The 17406-nt window shown below is 34.9% G+C and overlaps 1 protein-coding gene across 1 annotated transcript in view; it reads left to right on the forward strand.

Annotated features, from left to right (window-relative positions):
- The window catches only part of SELENOI (selenoprotein I), a 35777-nt gene extending 18537 nt beyond the window's left edge, over window positions 1–17240 (forward strand). Inside the window, exons 5-10 of the mRNA XM_063078279.1 lie at window positions 1266–1528; window positions 2498–2606; window positions 10145–10193; window positions 11956–12136; window positions 13355–13537; window positions 15986–17240. Of these exons, the coding sequence (XP_062934349.1) occupies window positions 1266–1528; window positions 2498–2606; window positions 10145–10193; window positions 11956–12136; window positions 13355–13537; window positions 15986–16084 (884 nt within the window). The 3' untranslated portion in view covers window positions 16085–17240. The remainder of the gene's footprint in view (window positions 1–1265; window positions 1529–2497; window positions 2607–10144; window positions 10194–11955; window positions 12137–13354; window positions 13538–15985) is intronic.
- Window positions 17241–17406: the final 166 nt, after the last annotated feature.

Raw genomic sequence — 17406 nt, forward strand, 5'->3', positions numbered from 1 at the left:
GACTGCCTTCTTTCTATTAACACTTCCATTCTCTTAGTAATGCAGAAACTTTGGAAATTGTCTTTTTGTCCTTAGGCCTTACATCTTATCTTTTGCTGCATTTTGTCATTTTTACCTCCTTAATGTCTCACCTGCCCCTAGCTTTTCATTCTCACTGTATTACATCTCAGTTTAGGCCTACTAATTAGCATCCTTCTCTCCAGCCTGTCATTCACACTGACTTCAGGTGAATCTTCCTGAAGTATTACTTTCACTCTTGACATTCCTTGTTCAGATACCTTTAATAGCTCTCCATGCTAGCTAAAACTTTTAAACTGGCTCAAACTTCCTTTCTATACTGCCCTCTTCACATCCTAGTTTCTATTTGAACTAAACTACTTGGCATTTTCTAAACATGCCTTATGCTTTTCCATGTCAGTGTCTTTTGCTGATAGCACTCCCTCCTCTTGAAATGGCACTCCTCTTTTATTCTCTTGTCTACTGAAATCCAACTCATTTGTTACGTCTCCACTCAGATTTCTTCTCGTCCGAAAAGCTGTTCTAGATTATCTTAGCCTGAAGCGAATGTTTCCCTTTTCTGTGCTCTCTTATGGTTTGTAACATACTGTAACTTTAATCATCATGTTTTGTCCATTTCTCAATGGTAAACACTCTGAGGCACAAACTTAGTTTATTCTAAAGTTCTTGTAATCTTTATGCACCAAGAATAGTGCATTGCACAGTTTCAGTTCATTTAATTCTTTTATTTGTTGAGCACTTACTATGTGCATTTTCTGAAAGCACTTAAAATTATGGAGGTGGTAGATGTGTAAATAAGTGACTGATTTTAAACAGGGTGAAATACATGTTGTGACTGAAGTACTTTTGGATCCTAAAGCAAGGAGCAGTCTAGATAAATTGTAATGAATAGCTACTGAATGTTCTCTGAAGGCTTGAGAATTTGTGGCTAGTAGAACAACCTAATTGTTAGACAGTTTTGGAAGAATCCAGAGTCTAACTAGAATGCTTCTTTCTCAAATCTAAAATTGACATCATTTAGTGTGATATAACGTATTTTGATTTTTAGATTAAACTTTGAGAAATTACATATTTCTGAAATCTTTGAATTATAGGAATTAAAGATTAGGTTTTTATGGTACTGGCTGATAGCTACACTTAACGTTCCTGTGATTCTGATTTGTTTTTTCCTCTAGTTTATTAAAGAAGACTTTGTCCATACTGGTACAGATGTTGACCTTTTCCTGTGGTATGTGTTTTTGTTGCAGATGGTGTGGATGGAAAGCAAGCCCGTAGAACCAATTCCAGCACCCCCTTAGGGGAGCTTTTTGACCATGGCCTGGATAGTTGGTCATGTGTTTACTTTGTTGTGACTGTGTATTCCATCTTTGGAAGAGGATCAACTGGTGTCAGTGTTTTTGTTCTTTATCTCCTGCTATGGGTAGTTTTGTTTTCTTTCATCCTGTCTCACTGGGAAAAGTATAACACAGGGATTCTTTTCCTGCCATGGGGATATGACATTAGCCAGGTGGTAAGTATGTGTACTGCCTTAAATTTTCAACATTGCCATGATGTTTTTGGAAAGTTTTTGTTATTCTTTTTTATTGCCCTTCTGCTCTTTTGGTTAGAACTGATGTGTGCTTTTTAAAATTTTTTATAAATTTCATTTCATTTTATTTTTACATATTTATGGAAAATTTCAAACATATACAAAAGTAGAGAGAATAGTATAGTGAACACTTATGTATCCATTACTTAGCTTCAGGCAACATGTGGCAAGTCTGATTTCACGTGTACCCCCTCTCAGCCCTCCTCCCAATTATTTTAAAGGAAATTTCTGACATTATAAGGTGAATGTTTTGCTATATTTCTCTAAATGATAAAGGCCCCTTTTCAAAACATAATCACAATGCCATTTTTACACCAAAGGTTTAACAATTTCTTAATGTTAGTAATTAGGTATTTATTCAATTAAATGTTGTTTTGTAAAGAAAGAAATGCACATGTAGTTAAATTGTTGGCTTTTTGTCTTCATCACCAACTTTTCAGTGAGTAGAGAGATTTCTTTTTTCTTACTCGAATAGGCTTGCTATTAACTCTCCCTGCCTTTGAATCCCAGCTTTTTGTGTTACTGTTTTGCCCATTTGCACCCAAGCATCCACTAAAGAAATGAGAAGTTGGAATATGTATGTTGAAGGAAGTGGTTGAGTGGGCAAATTACATTATCTGATGACTTAACCAATTTATGACGTGCCTTTAAAGTGCTCCAAATGATGGCCAGTTGCTTACGTTGTCTGGAAGTTAGTTATTTTATGGCATTGTTGGCTAAAACAAAAATTTTTTGAAGGTGAGAAGACTTGCCCCATACCAAATTCAAGCATACTTATTGCTTTTGCTAAAACTGTTTGATTAGACTTCATGCTGCATAGAGCATTATTGACTCCATGATCTTTCCAGCTGTTAATGTCTCTGTATGCTTTTGTCTGCATTTTCCTTCCAGACTATTTCTTTTGTCTACATAGTGACTGCAGTTGTGGGAGTTGAGGCCTGGTATGAACCTTTCCTGTTTAATTTCTTATATAGAGACCTATTCACTGCAATGATTATTGGTAAGAAGCTCCATGTTGAAGCCTGTTTTAACCATCACTTTGTTATTAAAAGCCAGTGTTTGACTATAATAAGCAGCAACACCCCATTCCCCCTATCTTCCAGCTAATTGAAGAGCCCTACAACCCTATAGGATTTCAGCCTAACCATTAAGGAAAATAAGGTTTTTTTGTTTTGTTTTTTCAAATTGTTTCAAAATTTGAACTGTTTCACATAGAGGGGAATACCAAAATAGTTCACACAAGCCGTAAAGTCTTTAAATTATTCTAGAATATATTGGAGGATCCACATTTAGGTGGACATTTCATATAAGTTTCATACTTACCTCAAAGTTGAAGATTTTTGGTTTGTATGAAATAGAATACATGAAATGTAGACATTATTTTACAATATATTCACTCTAAAAATTAAGCCTCTATTTCTCTCGCATACCCTCCTTGTTATCCTACTGAATTCTAGTTAAAGGTTTTAGATAGTGGTAATGTTTCCCTTTTGATTTTAGCCAAAAGGGATATCTGTAGGATAATTGACTCATTGAAGGAGAGTGGTAGTGGTACAAAAAGAGGCAAAGAGGAAGAGTAATCTGGGTTGTTATTTTGGGGCACTGGGAGTGGCACTTAGGGGCCTTTGTAGAAGAAAAAAGGCATGTGTGTGGGCTCTTGTTCTGTTCTCTTATCTAAAAAATAAACCTATTTTTTTCTATTGTTGAATCTTGGTAATGGAATGGGAATTAGGTAAGGATTAGAAACTGTTGAGAAGATGGTGTGTTAGGCACTGGCTTTCAGAAAAGGAGTGGTTTGGACCTTTTTCAGTGGCTCTGGACTGCAGATATTTTAGGAACTACTCTGTAATCTACCAAATGTTCATTTTTTGGTACGTACTTAAACTGTTATCTCTTTACCTCAAAAAGGCTATTTTTCTTCTACCACGTAATGAATCTTTTGATTTAAGCAATTTGTCCTATGGCAGGTTTGCTGCATTGTATTACATTTAGATGTTAAATTTAAAGATAAGACAGAATCCTCTGATATGAGACATTTTTTGAATGTTAAGTGGGTACTTTAATAGGCACATAATTTTCTTTGTAACTTATAAGTTTTTCTGAATTCTTCCTTCTGATATAGAACAAAAGCCCATGTGTTTCTATACAAATAAATAAAGCAGCTTTCCTGATACTAGATTTGAGCAGATACAAATGGATAGAAGGACCTTAGGGCCTAAGCCAGTTAGTTTCTGCTGATAAAATTGGTGGTGCAAAGGGTGGTTGCGGTGGACTAGAGCCTCAGTGTGAGGGGAAACATGGTAAAAGATTGGTAGAAGGTAGAGCGGCTTCTTTTTGCCATTGTGGAAGGTTGACTTCTTTGGATACAGCAGGCAGGTTACCAAGGTAGAGAGCAGGATTCCCCCTTTCATTTCTTCCCCTTCTTTTTATTATGAAATAATTCGAACTCTCTATTCTTTGTAGTTTTTCTACTTTTATATGTGCCATCACCCAGTTTCAACAGTTTTCAATACTAGTGCCAGTGTTGTTTTAAATGCACCACTATTCTCTAACCCCTGGGTTACTTTGTAATGTATAGTTTATTATAATTACCTACACATTTACCATTTGTGCCATACTTTATTCCTTTCTGTGTATAGGATTTCCTTCCTTTAGGATTTCTTGTAGTGTAGGTCTGATAGCAGTGCATTTTCTGTTTTTATTTATGTGAAAATGTCTTAGTTTTTTTCTTTTTGTGTTTTGAGTATGTCATTCTAATGTCCTCTGGCATCCATTATTTCTGAGTCAGCTCATTTATCATTGTCACCAGTACGTAATGTGATATTTTTCTCTTGCTGCTTTCAAGATTCTCTCTTTATCTTTGGATTTTAGAATTTTGACTATGATGTACTGGGTATGGTTTTCTTTGTGTTTGTCCTTCTTGGTGTTTGTTGAGCTTGTTGGATCTGTAATTTCATATTTTTGATTAAATTTGGGAAGTTTTCAGCCATAGTTTATTTCTTCAGATTTTTTTTCTGCCTCTTCCTCTCTCCTCCTCTATTACTCTTCTTACACGTATGTTACACAGGTTTGCTTGATGTTGTCCTTAAGGTAATTTTCTAAGGCTTTTGTTTGATCTTTTTTCTGTTCTTTGTAGTGGATAATTTCTGTTCATCTATCTTTAAGTTCATTGCTTTTTTTCTTCTGCCACCTCCAATCTACTGTTGAGCCTATCTAGTGACTCTTTCATTTATGTTATTGTACTTTTCAGCTCTAGAGTTACCATCTGGTTCTTTTCGTACTTTACATTTGTCAGTTGAAATTCTCTATCTTTTCATTTATTATCACCATGTTTTCTTTTAGTTCTTTGAACATACTTGAAATACCTGCTTTAAAGTCTGTCTGCCAAGTCTAATATCTGGACCCACTTAGAGTCAGTTTCTATTGGCTGCTTTTTTCTATTTCTTTGCATATCTACCAATTTTTCTGTTGTTGAGAACTGGACATTGTAGATAATATTTGTAGAAACTTTGGAAATTCACTTTGTTCTGAGAATTTTTGGTTTTTTGTTCTAATAGGCATTTAACTTTTTTGGATTTGGACTGAGAAGTCTATCCCTTCATGGTATATGGTAGCTGTCTCTATTTAGTCATTTTCAGCTTTCAGCTGCTGCTTTTGTAGCCTGGTCTCTTGGGGTGGGAGAGTCTCCCTTGTGTCTGTGTAGTGTAGCAGTCAGCCGAAGATTTGGGCAAAGTCGATTCTGAGATTTTGAAGCTCACTTCTCTGTGGTTTCCTTGCTTCTGGGGTTCCCCATCCTGAATGTTCAGCAGCTCTGCCAGCAGTTGTGTTCTGCTCTTTGACACCTCAAGCCAGTAAGGGTTCTGCCTTCCTCAGCCCAAGCTGAATGTGGATGTAAAGGGCACAGCAAACTTACAGATCTCACCAAGAGTGCCTCTGTGTTTCAAGGATAGTGTCTCCTCTAATTTCTGTCTTCTTTTTCACATTGTTCCTTGGGGTCTCCTGTTTGCTTGCTTAGTTTAGCAGCTAGCCAGGGATTTGAGCAGTGTTTATGCTCAGGTTTTGAATCTCAGCCCTTCTGCTTCTCTCTCTCTTCACCCCACCCCTAAATTTCTAGTTCCTTTGTGCTCTAAATTCTATTATTTGCCTCCACAAACTGGTAGCAAAGGCTGTGGCTTTCCATCATCTGGGATAGGATAGGGGTAGGGGAGGGTAGGCAAGCCACAAACTTGGAATTGTTCCCTGGTGTTTCAAGTGTAAATGCTTTTCAAGTTTCTGCCTGCCTTTGACTATTTTCTAGTGCCTTCAAGCAATTGTTTTTAATGTTTCTGTTTGGTTTTAAATAATTATTTGTGAGAGGAATTGCCCTGTCGCTTTATGCCGTCGTTATCAGACATCTTCCTCTGTTTAGATTATTTTAAAGCAAATCCCAGACATCATTTCATTGCATTTGTAAATACTTCATTGTGTGTCTCGAAATGGTATGGATTTTAAAAAAACAACACATAATTATAATACCATTACCACACCAAAGAAGCTAATGATAATTCCTTAATATTAAATATGTAATCAGTGTTCAGGTTTCCATAATTGTCTTAAATGTCTTCTATAATTGATGTGTTTATATAACTACCAAGTAGGACCTATAAATTGCATTTGGTTAATATGTCTTTTAAGTCTCTTTTAATCTACCTAGGTTTTTCCTTTTTTCTTTGCAATTTATTTGTTGAAGAAAGTCATTTGTTCTATAGAACTCTCACATTCTGCATTTTCCTGGTTATATTATCATTGTGTCATTTAACATGGTCCCCTCCCCTTGTTTTTCCTGTAAACTAATAGTTCAATCTATGGGCTTGGTTAGGTACAGGTTTCATTTTGGAGGGGCGGATGTGGAGACAGTATTTAGTAGGTAGTGATGTTTGCTATTGCATCACATTAGCAGGCACACAATATCTAGTTGTCTCCCATTTTGTGATGTTAATAGTGTTCAGAGGGTTCAAGTATTGTATGTCTGTTTCATCTATTACAAAGTTCTGCATCAGCGCTTCACCTAATAGTGTTAACAGACATTGATGATCATTGCTTAGGAATCCATTCATTCAGTGGAAGCTAGGGGAATAAGTTTGTTTATGATAAAATACCCCATAAGTTCATACTGATAATTCCAAATCAAATTTGATAATGCAGAATTTTTACTTAACCTCATTAATCTTAAATTTGTATCTCCTTTAAACTATGACAAAAATCTTGGTTTTCAGTGACCCAAAATAATTCCTCATTTGCTTTATTCTACAAAATACCCATAATAGTCTCAGAATACAGTACCAAAATCAGCAGCGATATGATTACCGAAAATTGTTTAAGATTTTGATTTTTTGCAATTTCATTTGTCCTTATAGTCTATTCCACTAGAGTTGTCCTGTTACTATATTTTAAAGTCAGCACTCTGTGGTTATGCCACCAATTGTGGATATATACAAAGAAATCTAGCTTCTATCACTATCCTGTTCTTCTCTCTTGTAAGTAACCATTCTTAGTTTTTAATTCTATGGCTTACCTTTCCATTGTTTCTTATTATAAGCAAGTATGTGCCTGTATATCATTTTATCTCCCACTTTCATAGTTAAATGTCAGCATTCTGTACATACTTTACTGTACTTTGTTTTTTTTCCACTTGAGTATATCCTAGAGATAACTCCATAGTGGTATATAAGGATCTTCCTCATTCCTTCTTACAGCTTCCTGGTACTTCATTGTGTATGTCCCAGAGTTTGTTCATCCAGCCCCCTATTGGTAGACATTTGGGTAATTTCCAGTCTTTGTCGTAACACACATTGCTGCAGTGAATAGTCTTCTACATATGTCTTTTCATATTTTTGCCAACATGTTGTGGAAGAGATCCCTAGAAGTAGAATTGCTAGTAAAGAGCAAATATATTCAGTTTCGCTAAAAATGTCCATTCTCCCCTCCATAGGGGTTGTATGATTTTGCATTCCCACCAGCTATGTATGAAAGAACTTGTTTATTTAGTTTCATCAACATATGGGCTTGCCAGTTAGCTCAGTTGGTTAGAATGCAGACTTAAGACACCAATGTCACAGGTTCTGATCCCCATGCCGGGTAGCTGCCCAAAAAACCAAAAAAATAAAAAATGAAATATAGTATAGTGTCAAGCTTTTGGATTTTTGCCAATCTGCTAAGTAAGAAATGATATTTCTGTAAAGTTTTAATTTGCATTTCTCTTATTATGAATGAAACTTTCTAGTATTTTAATAGCCATGTGTATATTTTTTCTCTGTACATTTTACATATCTATAGCCCATTTTTTTCTATAGGGTTGTTGGCCATTTCCTTTATTTTTAGAAGCTTTTCATATATTAGTATTAATCCTTTGTTTTGATATAAATTACAATTTCCCCTTATTTGTAGTTTGTCTTTTTTACTTTTCTTAAGGTATTTTTTGTCTTGGTGGTTTTAATTGAAATTCCTACTTAAAAAATAAGCTGGAAGTGTGAGGAACCAAAATATTTCTTATGACCATGTTATCCTCGGGTCGTATCTCATTCCACTCAATCCTTTTTTTTTTTTTTTTTTTTTTTTTTTTATGAATTCTACTCTGATTTTCTATATCTAGTAAGTTTCCTACATTATGAAGTCTGTGCCTTCAATTATGGCAATATGAAAAACAGTTCTGCATATGTATAGGTTCTATCACTATTATATACTTAAAGTACAGAGATTAATAGACAAATATTTAAATTAACAATTAAATACTCTTTACAGAAAGTACACTAAGTATTATTTAGAGAAGAAATAGAAGATGCAATCTCTCTCTTTGGCAGCCTATGTAGAGCCCAGACTTTCTACATGCTTACTGTACTTAGGTAAAGCTATCTTAAGACTTTTAAAACTAAAATTGGTCTTGGTGGCAAATCTTTTGCTAGTTTATCTCAGCCTATTTCCAACACTTCAGAACTACAGCTAATTCTGGATTAATTCATTTAGCCTTGGCTCCTTTGCAGTGCTTCTCACCTTGACATGGAGTAAGGTGATAAAAATTTCTGAGAGCATTGAGGGCATCGGCTTGTCTTCTCCTTCTGTTCCCACTATGATCTTCTCATTTAGGGAACTTTGTTTTAGTTGGGCTTGGAAGTAGCAGAGTAATTCATCTTTTGATAGAAGGTTTCTCTTGGGTTCCAATCAGTAAAATGTCTTAGGAATTATTTTGAAGGAATATTTTCTACCTTTTATCCTTTCAGTCATGGCGGCATTGACCCTCAAGCCACGTGTAGGTACCAGCAGTCAGGTAGACAAACTATGGCTAATGTGTTGCTTGACAATGAAACATCCAAATGAAGTATCCAGGAAGTTACCAAGTGTATTGATTTGGAATTGGAAAGAGAGAAAGGTCAGGAATTTACATTTCTATAGATCATAGAATCAGAATTTTAAAGATGTGAGGGACATTAGAAAATCATTTAGCTCATCCTTATTGTAAAACTGGAATTTGAAGCTCAGAGAGATTGTCTGATTTGCCCAAGAGTACATAATTAGATATTGGAATTATCTGCAGGAGGCTTATAGTGGAGCTCTAAGAGAAGGTTCTCTGAGGGAGAGTATAATAAGCTCAATGGAACGCCCAGTTAGGAATATGCAGAAGTAGAGTTGCCAATAAAAGACAGAAAAATAAAATGTCTAGGTGGCTAGTCGGAACTTTGGGAGAATGGAATCACCAAGGAAAAGGAAGAAGGAATTGCGATTAGTGGATAGTCAACCAAATCATCTTGCTTAGAAGTCAAGGATGAAAAAGGATACTGAATTTGATCATTAGGGAAGCTTGGTAAATTTCAAGAGTGCAGTTTGTGCTGAGTGGGAAGCAGAATGAATAAAAGAGTGCTAAGAAATTGAAGACAACAGAAAAGTTTAGCAAATGATAGGAAATAGCAGGGTAAGACAATGGTAAGGGCAGCAGAATCAGTGGTAGAGTTTCTTGGGAAGGCATCCTTGTTATTTGGTCTTAGGGGAAAGAATCAGTGTGTGGGTGGGGAGGGGACAAATTGAAAATGCTGGGGAGGTAAAAATAAGTATAATTGGAGGCAGCAGGATCCATTAATTATCCCCCCTTCCAGTAGCTCACACTTACTGTGCAATTTGCTATACACCAGGTACTGTTCCAGGTGTTGTTATGTGCAATAACTCATTCAATTCTCAGAACCCTATGAGGTTGGTACTACTACTGTCTCTATTTTATAAATAAGGAAACTAAGGCACTGAAAGATTGACTTGCCTAAAGTCACATAACCATTTGGTGGTACAACCGAAATCGTGGCCCAGTCTGGTTTCTTGAGTCTATGCTCTGAATCACCAAACTGCCACTCTTCCAGTTGTAAATGTTGTTTAGAAATGTATTTAATTTTATTACAGAAGTAAACTGAATCTGAAAATTATTGGGTCTAAAAATACTGCATATTTTACATGGATCAATTATAATAATCATTCTTGATTAATAATTCATGATAATTTAAATATTCTTCCCTTTAGGTTGTGCATTATGTGTGACTCTTCCAATGAGTTTAATAAACTTTTACAGGTAAGTGTCTTATTTTTTAATCGGGCAAGAAATATGCAAATCTATAGCAATTGTTATTTAGCTGAATTTAGGGTCTATTTTCCTTTTGGAGTCTGGACTTTTTTCTTTTTTTTTGGATTTTTTTTGGTGGCTAGCCAGTATGGGGGTCCAAACCCTGGACATTTTGGTTTTTTTTTTTTTTTTTTTTTTTTTTTTTTGTCTTTTTCGTGACCTGCACTCAGCCAGTGAGTGCACCGGCCATTCCCATATAGGATCCGAACCCGCGGCGGGAGCGTCGCTGCGCTCCCAGCGCCTCACTCTCCCGAGTGCGCCACGGGCTCGGCCCCAAACCCTGGACATTTTGAAAAGATAATTAAAACCTGCATTTTGAGAGGGCTGGCCAGTGGCTCACTTGGCAGAGCATGGTGCTGATAACACCAAGGTCAAGGGTTTGGATCCTGGTACCAACCAGCTGCCAAAAAAGAAAAAAAAAAAACCCTTGTGTTTTGAATCTAGAATGAGGTTAGGATAATTTGTGGTATTTGTGGTGGATAACAGTCAACCTAATCATAGCACAAACTACTAGTTATTTTGTTACTGTTTTGGGCTCACCAGTCTTCTGTCACTTCTGTGGCTGAGTCTATCCACCAGGAGGGAGTGCATTCCTGTTGAATATTGATATGCTTACATTCTGTTTTATAAATTGATTATCTGTAAGTTTAGTTAGCAAAATCATAAAATTTCTGAATGTGTGTCGTTTAGGACCAAACTGGGCCTATATTGACTCTTCTCAAATGGCCCTTATATAGAAGTTCCTGCCTGGGCCGGGGGAGAAGGGAGTTGTCCAGGTGGAGTTTCATTTCTCTGATCTATGTGCTTCCTCACCTTTGTCAGCATCACTGAATTTACTTAATTGTGTCCTGAATATATTTTGCTCTTTCTCTCTTGAGTAATTTTGCTCCCACTGTTTCCTCTGCTACTGTTTCCTGTAGTCGGAACACTTTCTTGTACTTTGCAGTTCATCCTTTAGCTCTCAAGTCTATCTCGCAGAATCTTCTCCATGTCAAGCTGTGCTCTATGAGTCTTCCCTATTCATTGCAGCTGGCAGTCATTTATGGAAGCCATAAAATTTAAAGTTATGAAGTCCATATAAGTTGAGTCATTTCCTCCTCATCTTATAATTATGAGGTTCTGATTGGGCAACATATTACCCAAGGCCATGTGATTAATGGCAGAACCAGGACTAGAATTTGGGGCTCTGTTCAGATGAACAAACATACATTGGATTACTTCCTATGTGCTTAGAGACACCAAGATGTGGTATCTGCAGTCGTTCTTCAGAGTCTTTCATGTGAGTTATATCTAAGTTCTGTATCACTTTGTATCAAAGTAGTACTATGAGGTACTCTACTAGTATTTCACAGTCATTTTATTTCTCCTATTAGAATATCTCATAGAACAAAGACCAAGTTTTATTAATCTTTATATTCTTAACAGAACAGTTGATAGTTTGGTTCAAAGAGGAGAAAATGGGACTGGGGTCAGAAGACTTCAGTTCTGATCCTGGCCCTGCCATGTGGTAGCAAGTTATATAAATTTAGATTTTCTCATCCTCACCCTTTCTATAAAATGGGGTTAATAATATTTGTTCTGTCTATGTCACAGGATTGTTGTGAGTATAAAATAAGAGAATAACTGTGAAAGTACTTTGGAAACTATGGAGTACTATACAAGTAAGTTTTATATATAATAATGTTCTTTGTATTGTTTGATTTTTTTTCAGAAGCTATAAAAATAACACCTTGAAACACAATTCAGTCTATGAAGCTATGATTCCCTTCCTTTCTCCATGCTTGCTATTCATTTTGTCTACAGCATGGATCCTCCAGTCATCTTCAGATATTTTAGAGATACATCCTAGACTATTCTACTTTATGGTTGGAACAGCCTTTGCCAACATCACGGTAAGATTTTTTTCTTTTCAAAATCATAATATATATTAGGAATATATGACAGAATTTAATAATCTGAGAAATCTTACATAGTATTAGAGTAAGCAGATTTTAATTATATTTTATATCAGAAATTTGAAAGAATAATTAATAACCTCAAAGACAAAACATGCTGAAAATTATTTTATTTTGCCTTTTGAAACTAATAGGATTTGGAAACTAAGGTAGTATTTTAGAACTATGGCATAGTGAAATTTTTTGTTTTGGTTACCTGCTGAAGAATTCATGAGGTAATTTATAGTTTCCCTTCAGACTCTCAGTATTATTAACTGTATAGTTGAAGTGGCTGCAGACCCGATGATTAGCTTAGGGAACTTGACAGGGTTTTTTGAGAGAGAAAACACACCTACTTTTTTTGGATAAACTGATTTTTAAATTAAGAACACAGAATAAAAAAATTTTGTAATAAATACTACATATTTTAAAAAAATCCCTTTCTATGCTATGGCCCAGAAAGGGAGCAGACAGAAGGAGAGATTAGGAGCTGAGAAAAAAGACCTTGATAGTCCTGACAGCCTAGAAGCCTGTGCTTTAGCTCAGGTCAGGTCCTTATAAGTTCTTATTTTGTAACTTAGCCACTAAGCTTATGTTTCCATGTGTGTTAATATCCCAAGTCCTAATGATTTTAAAGGGTTTAAAGATCTGAAAACATTAATTCATTGTATTTTACTCTGAAAGAATAAAACTATATTTGAATAAGGTATTAAAAGTAGTATCAAAGAGGTTTAAATTGTGGCAATATGACTGACTGAATTGGAGGTAGCACTTTCTTATCATTACCAAAAAGAAATTTACTTGTGTCGGAGTGTGAGAGGCTATTTTGAATTTTTTTTTTTTCACGTTATCACGGAATGTTAAAATTGGGAGAAATGCCTTCTACCCCAACTGTTATCCAGTGGAAGAATATCTTCTATAGCATTCTTACTAAATTGTCTTCCAGCCTCTTCTGGAATAAACTCTGAGGGTCCCATGGTTTGGAGTGGACATAGGGGTCCAGTTGGGCTACTGAGCAGTTTAGAACTACTGAACTTAGATAACGTAAATTTATTGGCTTAGGTACTTGAAGGCTTTTTAAATATTGGAGTGACTAGTTTTAGAAGTGCTTTGCTAATTAAACTTTCTTTACTTACTTTCTTCTCTCTCTCTCTTTTTTTTTTTTTTATAACTAAGTGTCAGCTGATTGTTTGTCAAATGAGCAGTACCCGCTGCCCAACTTTGAATTGGTTGCTGGTTCCTCTCTTCTTGGTTGTCATGGTGGTAAATTTAGGAGTAGCCTCTCACATTGAGAGTGTTCTCCTGTATACATTAACCACTGCTTTCACTCTGGCCCACATCCATTATGGAGTACAAGTGGTAAGTAATCTAGAGCAAAATTGGTTCCATTTGGTTTTTGTAAATAGTGGAAAGGAGGCAATGGAAAATTTCAAAAGAAAGCTGCTGGAAGTAGCTGGAAGGATATTGGGATATTCTCTAAATTTTTGATAATATCCAAGTGTATAATTTCAGATATAGTTTCTCTAATGAATATGTTATAGTAACTACAAATGATTTTAAAGCTGGATTGTTATTATGAGGAATTAGTTCTTGTTTTAAGTAGGAAGAACTGAAAACTGTTTTGTACTTTTAATTATAAAAAGGGCCAGATAATCCTGTTTGTTGATTATCTGTTTCTTCAGTTCCTTTTTTAGCTTTAGAGGCATTTTTATTGCTCAGTAACATAATTTGGAAAGAAATTAAATTGGTTTTGTAGCACATCTCCCTACCCAATTCTATAAGCATTGTGGTAAAGGAGGTTAGAATTTCAGGCTAAAGGAAGGCTTTTGCATTATTTGAGGTTTTATATCATCAGTGCTATTCCTGAGTTCTCATCAGCAGAAATAATAAATAAGGAGAAATATAGAAGAAAATGGATTTCAGAAGTATTTTGCAGACCTTAATATTAACCCCTAAAATCAGAGACTAGTTTCAGGATGAATGAACGAATGTAGATGTAGTGAAATGAAATCAGAACCATGCAGTTTATTTTCTTTTTCCTTCCACTTCAACATTCTTTTCTAATTATTTTACGTGTTTTGGCATGGTCTCATAATTATGATTTTTAATTGTTGTATAATATTCCATCAAGGAGGTTACTTAATAATTACCCAGTTTACTTAATTAGAATCCAATCATTTTAATCATTTGGGTTTTCAGATTTTTACCATTATAAATAATGTTGGCATGAACAATATGGAATAATATTATTTTCTTTCATTTATTTTATATTCTGAGGATAATTTCATAGGAATGGGGTTGTGTAAAAGGGTATTCACATTTTTTTTTTGACATTTATTTTATTTATTTAATTTTATTTTGTCGATATACATTGTGGCTGATTATTGCTCTCCATCACCAAAACCTCCCTCCCTCCTCCCTCCCCCCCTCCCCTCCAACAATGTCCTTTTTGTTTGCTTGTCGTATCAACTTCAAGTAATTGTGGTTGTTATATCTTCTCCCCCTCCCTTTTTTTTTTGTGTGTGTGTGTGTGTGTGAATTTATATATTAATTTTTAGCTCCCACCAATAAGTGAGAACATTGAACATGAAAGGGTATTCACATTTTTATGGCCCTTAACATGCTTCTATTTGGTATGCTTGTTTTGAAAGGAAGCCTTTTGTGAATCGGTTTGAGAAACAAAATGTCTTTACTTCTGTATTATTGTACACATTTTTAAAATGAGGGTCGGTTGTCATGCTTTTGATAACAAATTTATACCTTGCATATGTTGCTAAACTTAGACTTTCTTCCTTTAGTGTTTCTTTCTTGGAAAGTAGCCCTCATTTGTTAGAACAAAATAGGTGAAATTGTTATGGAAAAAAAACTGTGATAAATCTGATGAATCATGACATAAGACATATTCACTTATGTTTTATTTGTGCAAATTTCACATTATATACTTTATATCAACACTTTTGGGCCATTATCCTGATAACTTCATTAATCATATGCATGATGTGGAACACAGTTGCCTATGTCTTTGTAATTGTTTTAATTCATTATAACTCTTCAGAAACATATCTTTAGAAAATCAAATATTCACCAAACCAAACCAAAACACATTTTTCTTTAAATTACAAAGGTGGTACATGTGTATTGTTAAAAATCTGGAAAATAAATACAAGCTAACTGAAAAAATTTTTTGTCTGTCTTTGTGCTCTTTTACCACTTCTACAACTTCTGACCAGAAGGTAAAACTTGTTAGGACACACAAAACATTAACTTGAATTATTGAAATGTAAATAATTATAAGTATCAAATAAAGGACATGTACTACCTGGCACATAACTAAGCTCTTGCCTCCCCACTAGGGATACCATAACTAATAAGGACTTTCCAGATTCACAGATGTAGTTTTATAATATTTCATCAGGATTAGGAATGATTTCCTAGAAATGTTTTAACAAGCTGAATACTGAGTCTAACTATGTAATTTTTTAATCTACTAGATATTATAACTCAACTAATCCTATAATTTTTCAGCAGATTTGGATGTAAATTTGTATAGTCTAGAGGGCTCTGGAAAGACTAGATTTTAAAGTGAGGCAAACCCAGGTTCAAGTTCTAATTCTTTCAATTAATTCTAGTACTCCAGTTTAGCTGTCTAGGTCTATAGCTATCCTAATCCAGAAAAATCTCTTCATTATTTCTGATGATTTTTGCTTTGTCAGTGAATTGTTATCTCCAGGAAGGTGAGTTCTATGTGCTTTTTAAAAAATAATAAGATATATATTTGTCACTGTCTTATGTTCTCATTTTCCATAGGTAAAGCAGCTAAGCAGCCATTTTCAGATTTACCCCTTCTCATTGAGGAAACCAAACTCAGATTGACTAGGAATGGAAGAAGAGAATATTGGCATGTAATCTACAGAAAGAAGAACTGTAAATAGATGCTTGTAAATATTTCATCCATCACCATTGAACTAAACTGATCTGCTTGACAGACACGGGATCTCAGTGTGTGTGGTACTTGGACAGCAGGAATGATACATCTGATCTGGATTTGTGGAATTTTGGACCTACTAACTCCCAGCTTATTTTATTTTATTTTTTATAAAACCATGTGACATTTTGGTTGAGCTAATGTACATTAGACCAGCAAAATGTTTCTAGTGATTTTAGCTTCATGAGTCCATAATGTTTTGGTTCATACAAAGTTAAAGATGCTGTGTTTTTATTTTTAAAACCTCAAAATTGGTTTGGGAACACTGATACTCAGAAAACCACAGTACAAGTATGTTTTCATATTTGGTACTTTATAATAGGTCTTTAGCTGTAGAAGCTATCAACAACCCAATCTAATATAGGAAAAAGATTAAAAACAAGTCACCTTCAGCAAGAGATGCCACTGATTACAGAACAATGTACAGTTGCCAAATACTGGTTTTTCTTTCCCATGGAAATGCCTTTTGTCCTCACATGCTAAGAGAGCATATACGTATATATATATATAAAATATAGATTCTATAGTATTCTGGCTCTCATTATGGAACAGATCTTGATAAATGGTTTAATTTTCTTTTAAAGAGAAATAGTCTATTGATACTTAGTAGATAATGGGTTGTAATTATAGCTTATCCAGTGGCATGGTTAATTGTTTCAGTGTGTCATTTTTCCGCCTCAGCTGCATGTTGCTGAGATTTGGTGCCTGTGAGCTGTGATTTTAAGAATGCATGTGATAGTCCCAGCCTTATGATAGTTACTTGCCAGGAATGCAGATAAAGAACATTAGAAGAGAAATTTAAATTGGACTTAGGACTCTCATGAACCTCACTGTGACCAAAATTAGTTTTCTGATTCAATTTGTCTGTCCTTCTCTCCCTGTCTTTTTGGAGGGTGGGTTGCTGTGTTTTTTATTTTATACATGATAAAGTGGAGAGAAATTCTCTCTTTCCCCAACTTGCCCACTTCCTCACTTGAAGAAAACTTTTAATATATATGCCTTACCGAGTACATACTCCCTTTAATATGACTTGGAGTAATTTTTGAGGTTTACTGACAAATATAAAAATTCCTTTAATGTGGTTGTTTTTATAAATCACATCTTTTCATGAATGTGCATTTTTTTTCTATTTCTTTTTGACTTTTTCTTCATTTAGTTTGGTGGTGGTGAAATTTACTTGCCGATTTTCTTTATTTTCCACTGAATGACATTTGTGCTTGAATGAAGAGTGTATCTTAAACCC

Source organism: Cynocephalus volans, chromosome 14, assembly GCF_027409185.1.
Source record: "Cynocephalus volans isolate mCynVol1 chromosome 14, mCynVol1.pri, whole genome shotgun sequence".
Taxonomy (NCBI): Eukaryota; Metazoa; Chordata; class Mammalia; order Dermoptera; family Cynocephalidae; genus Cynocephalus; species Cynocephalus volans.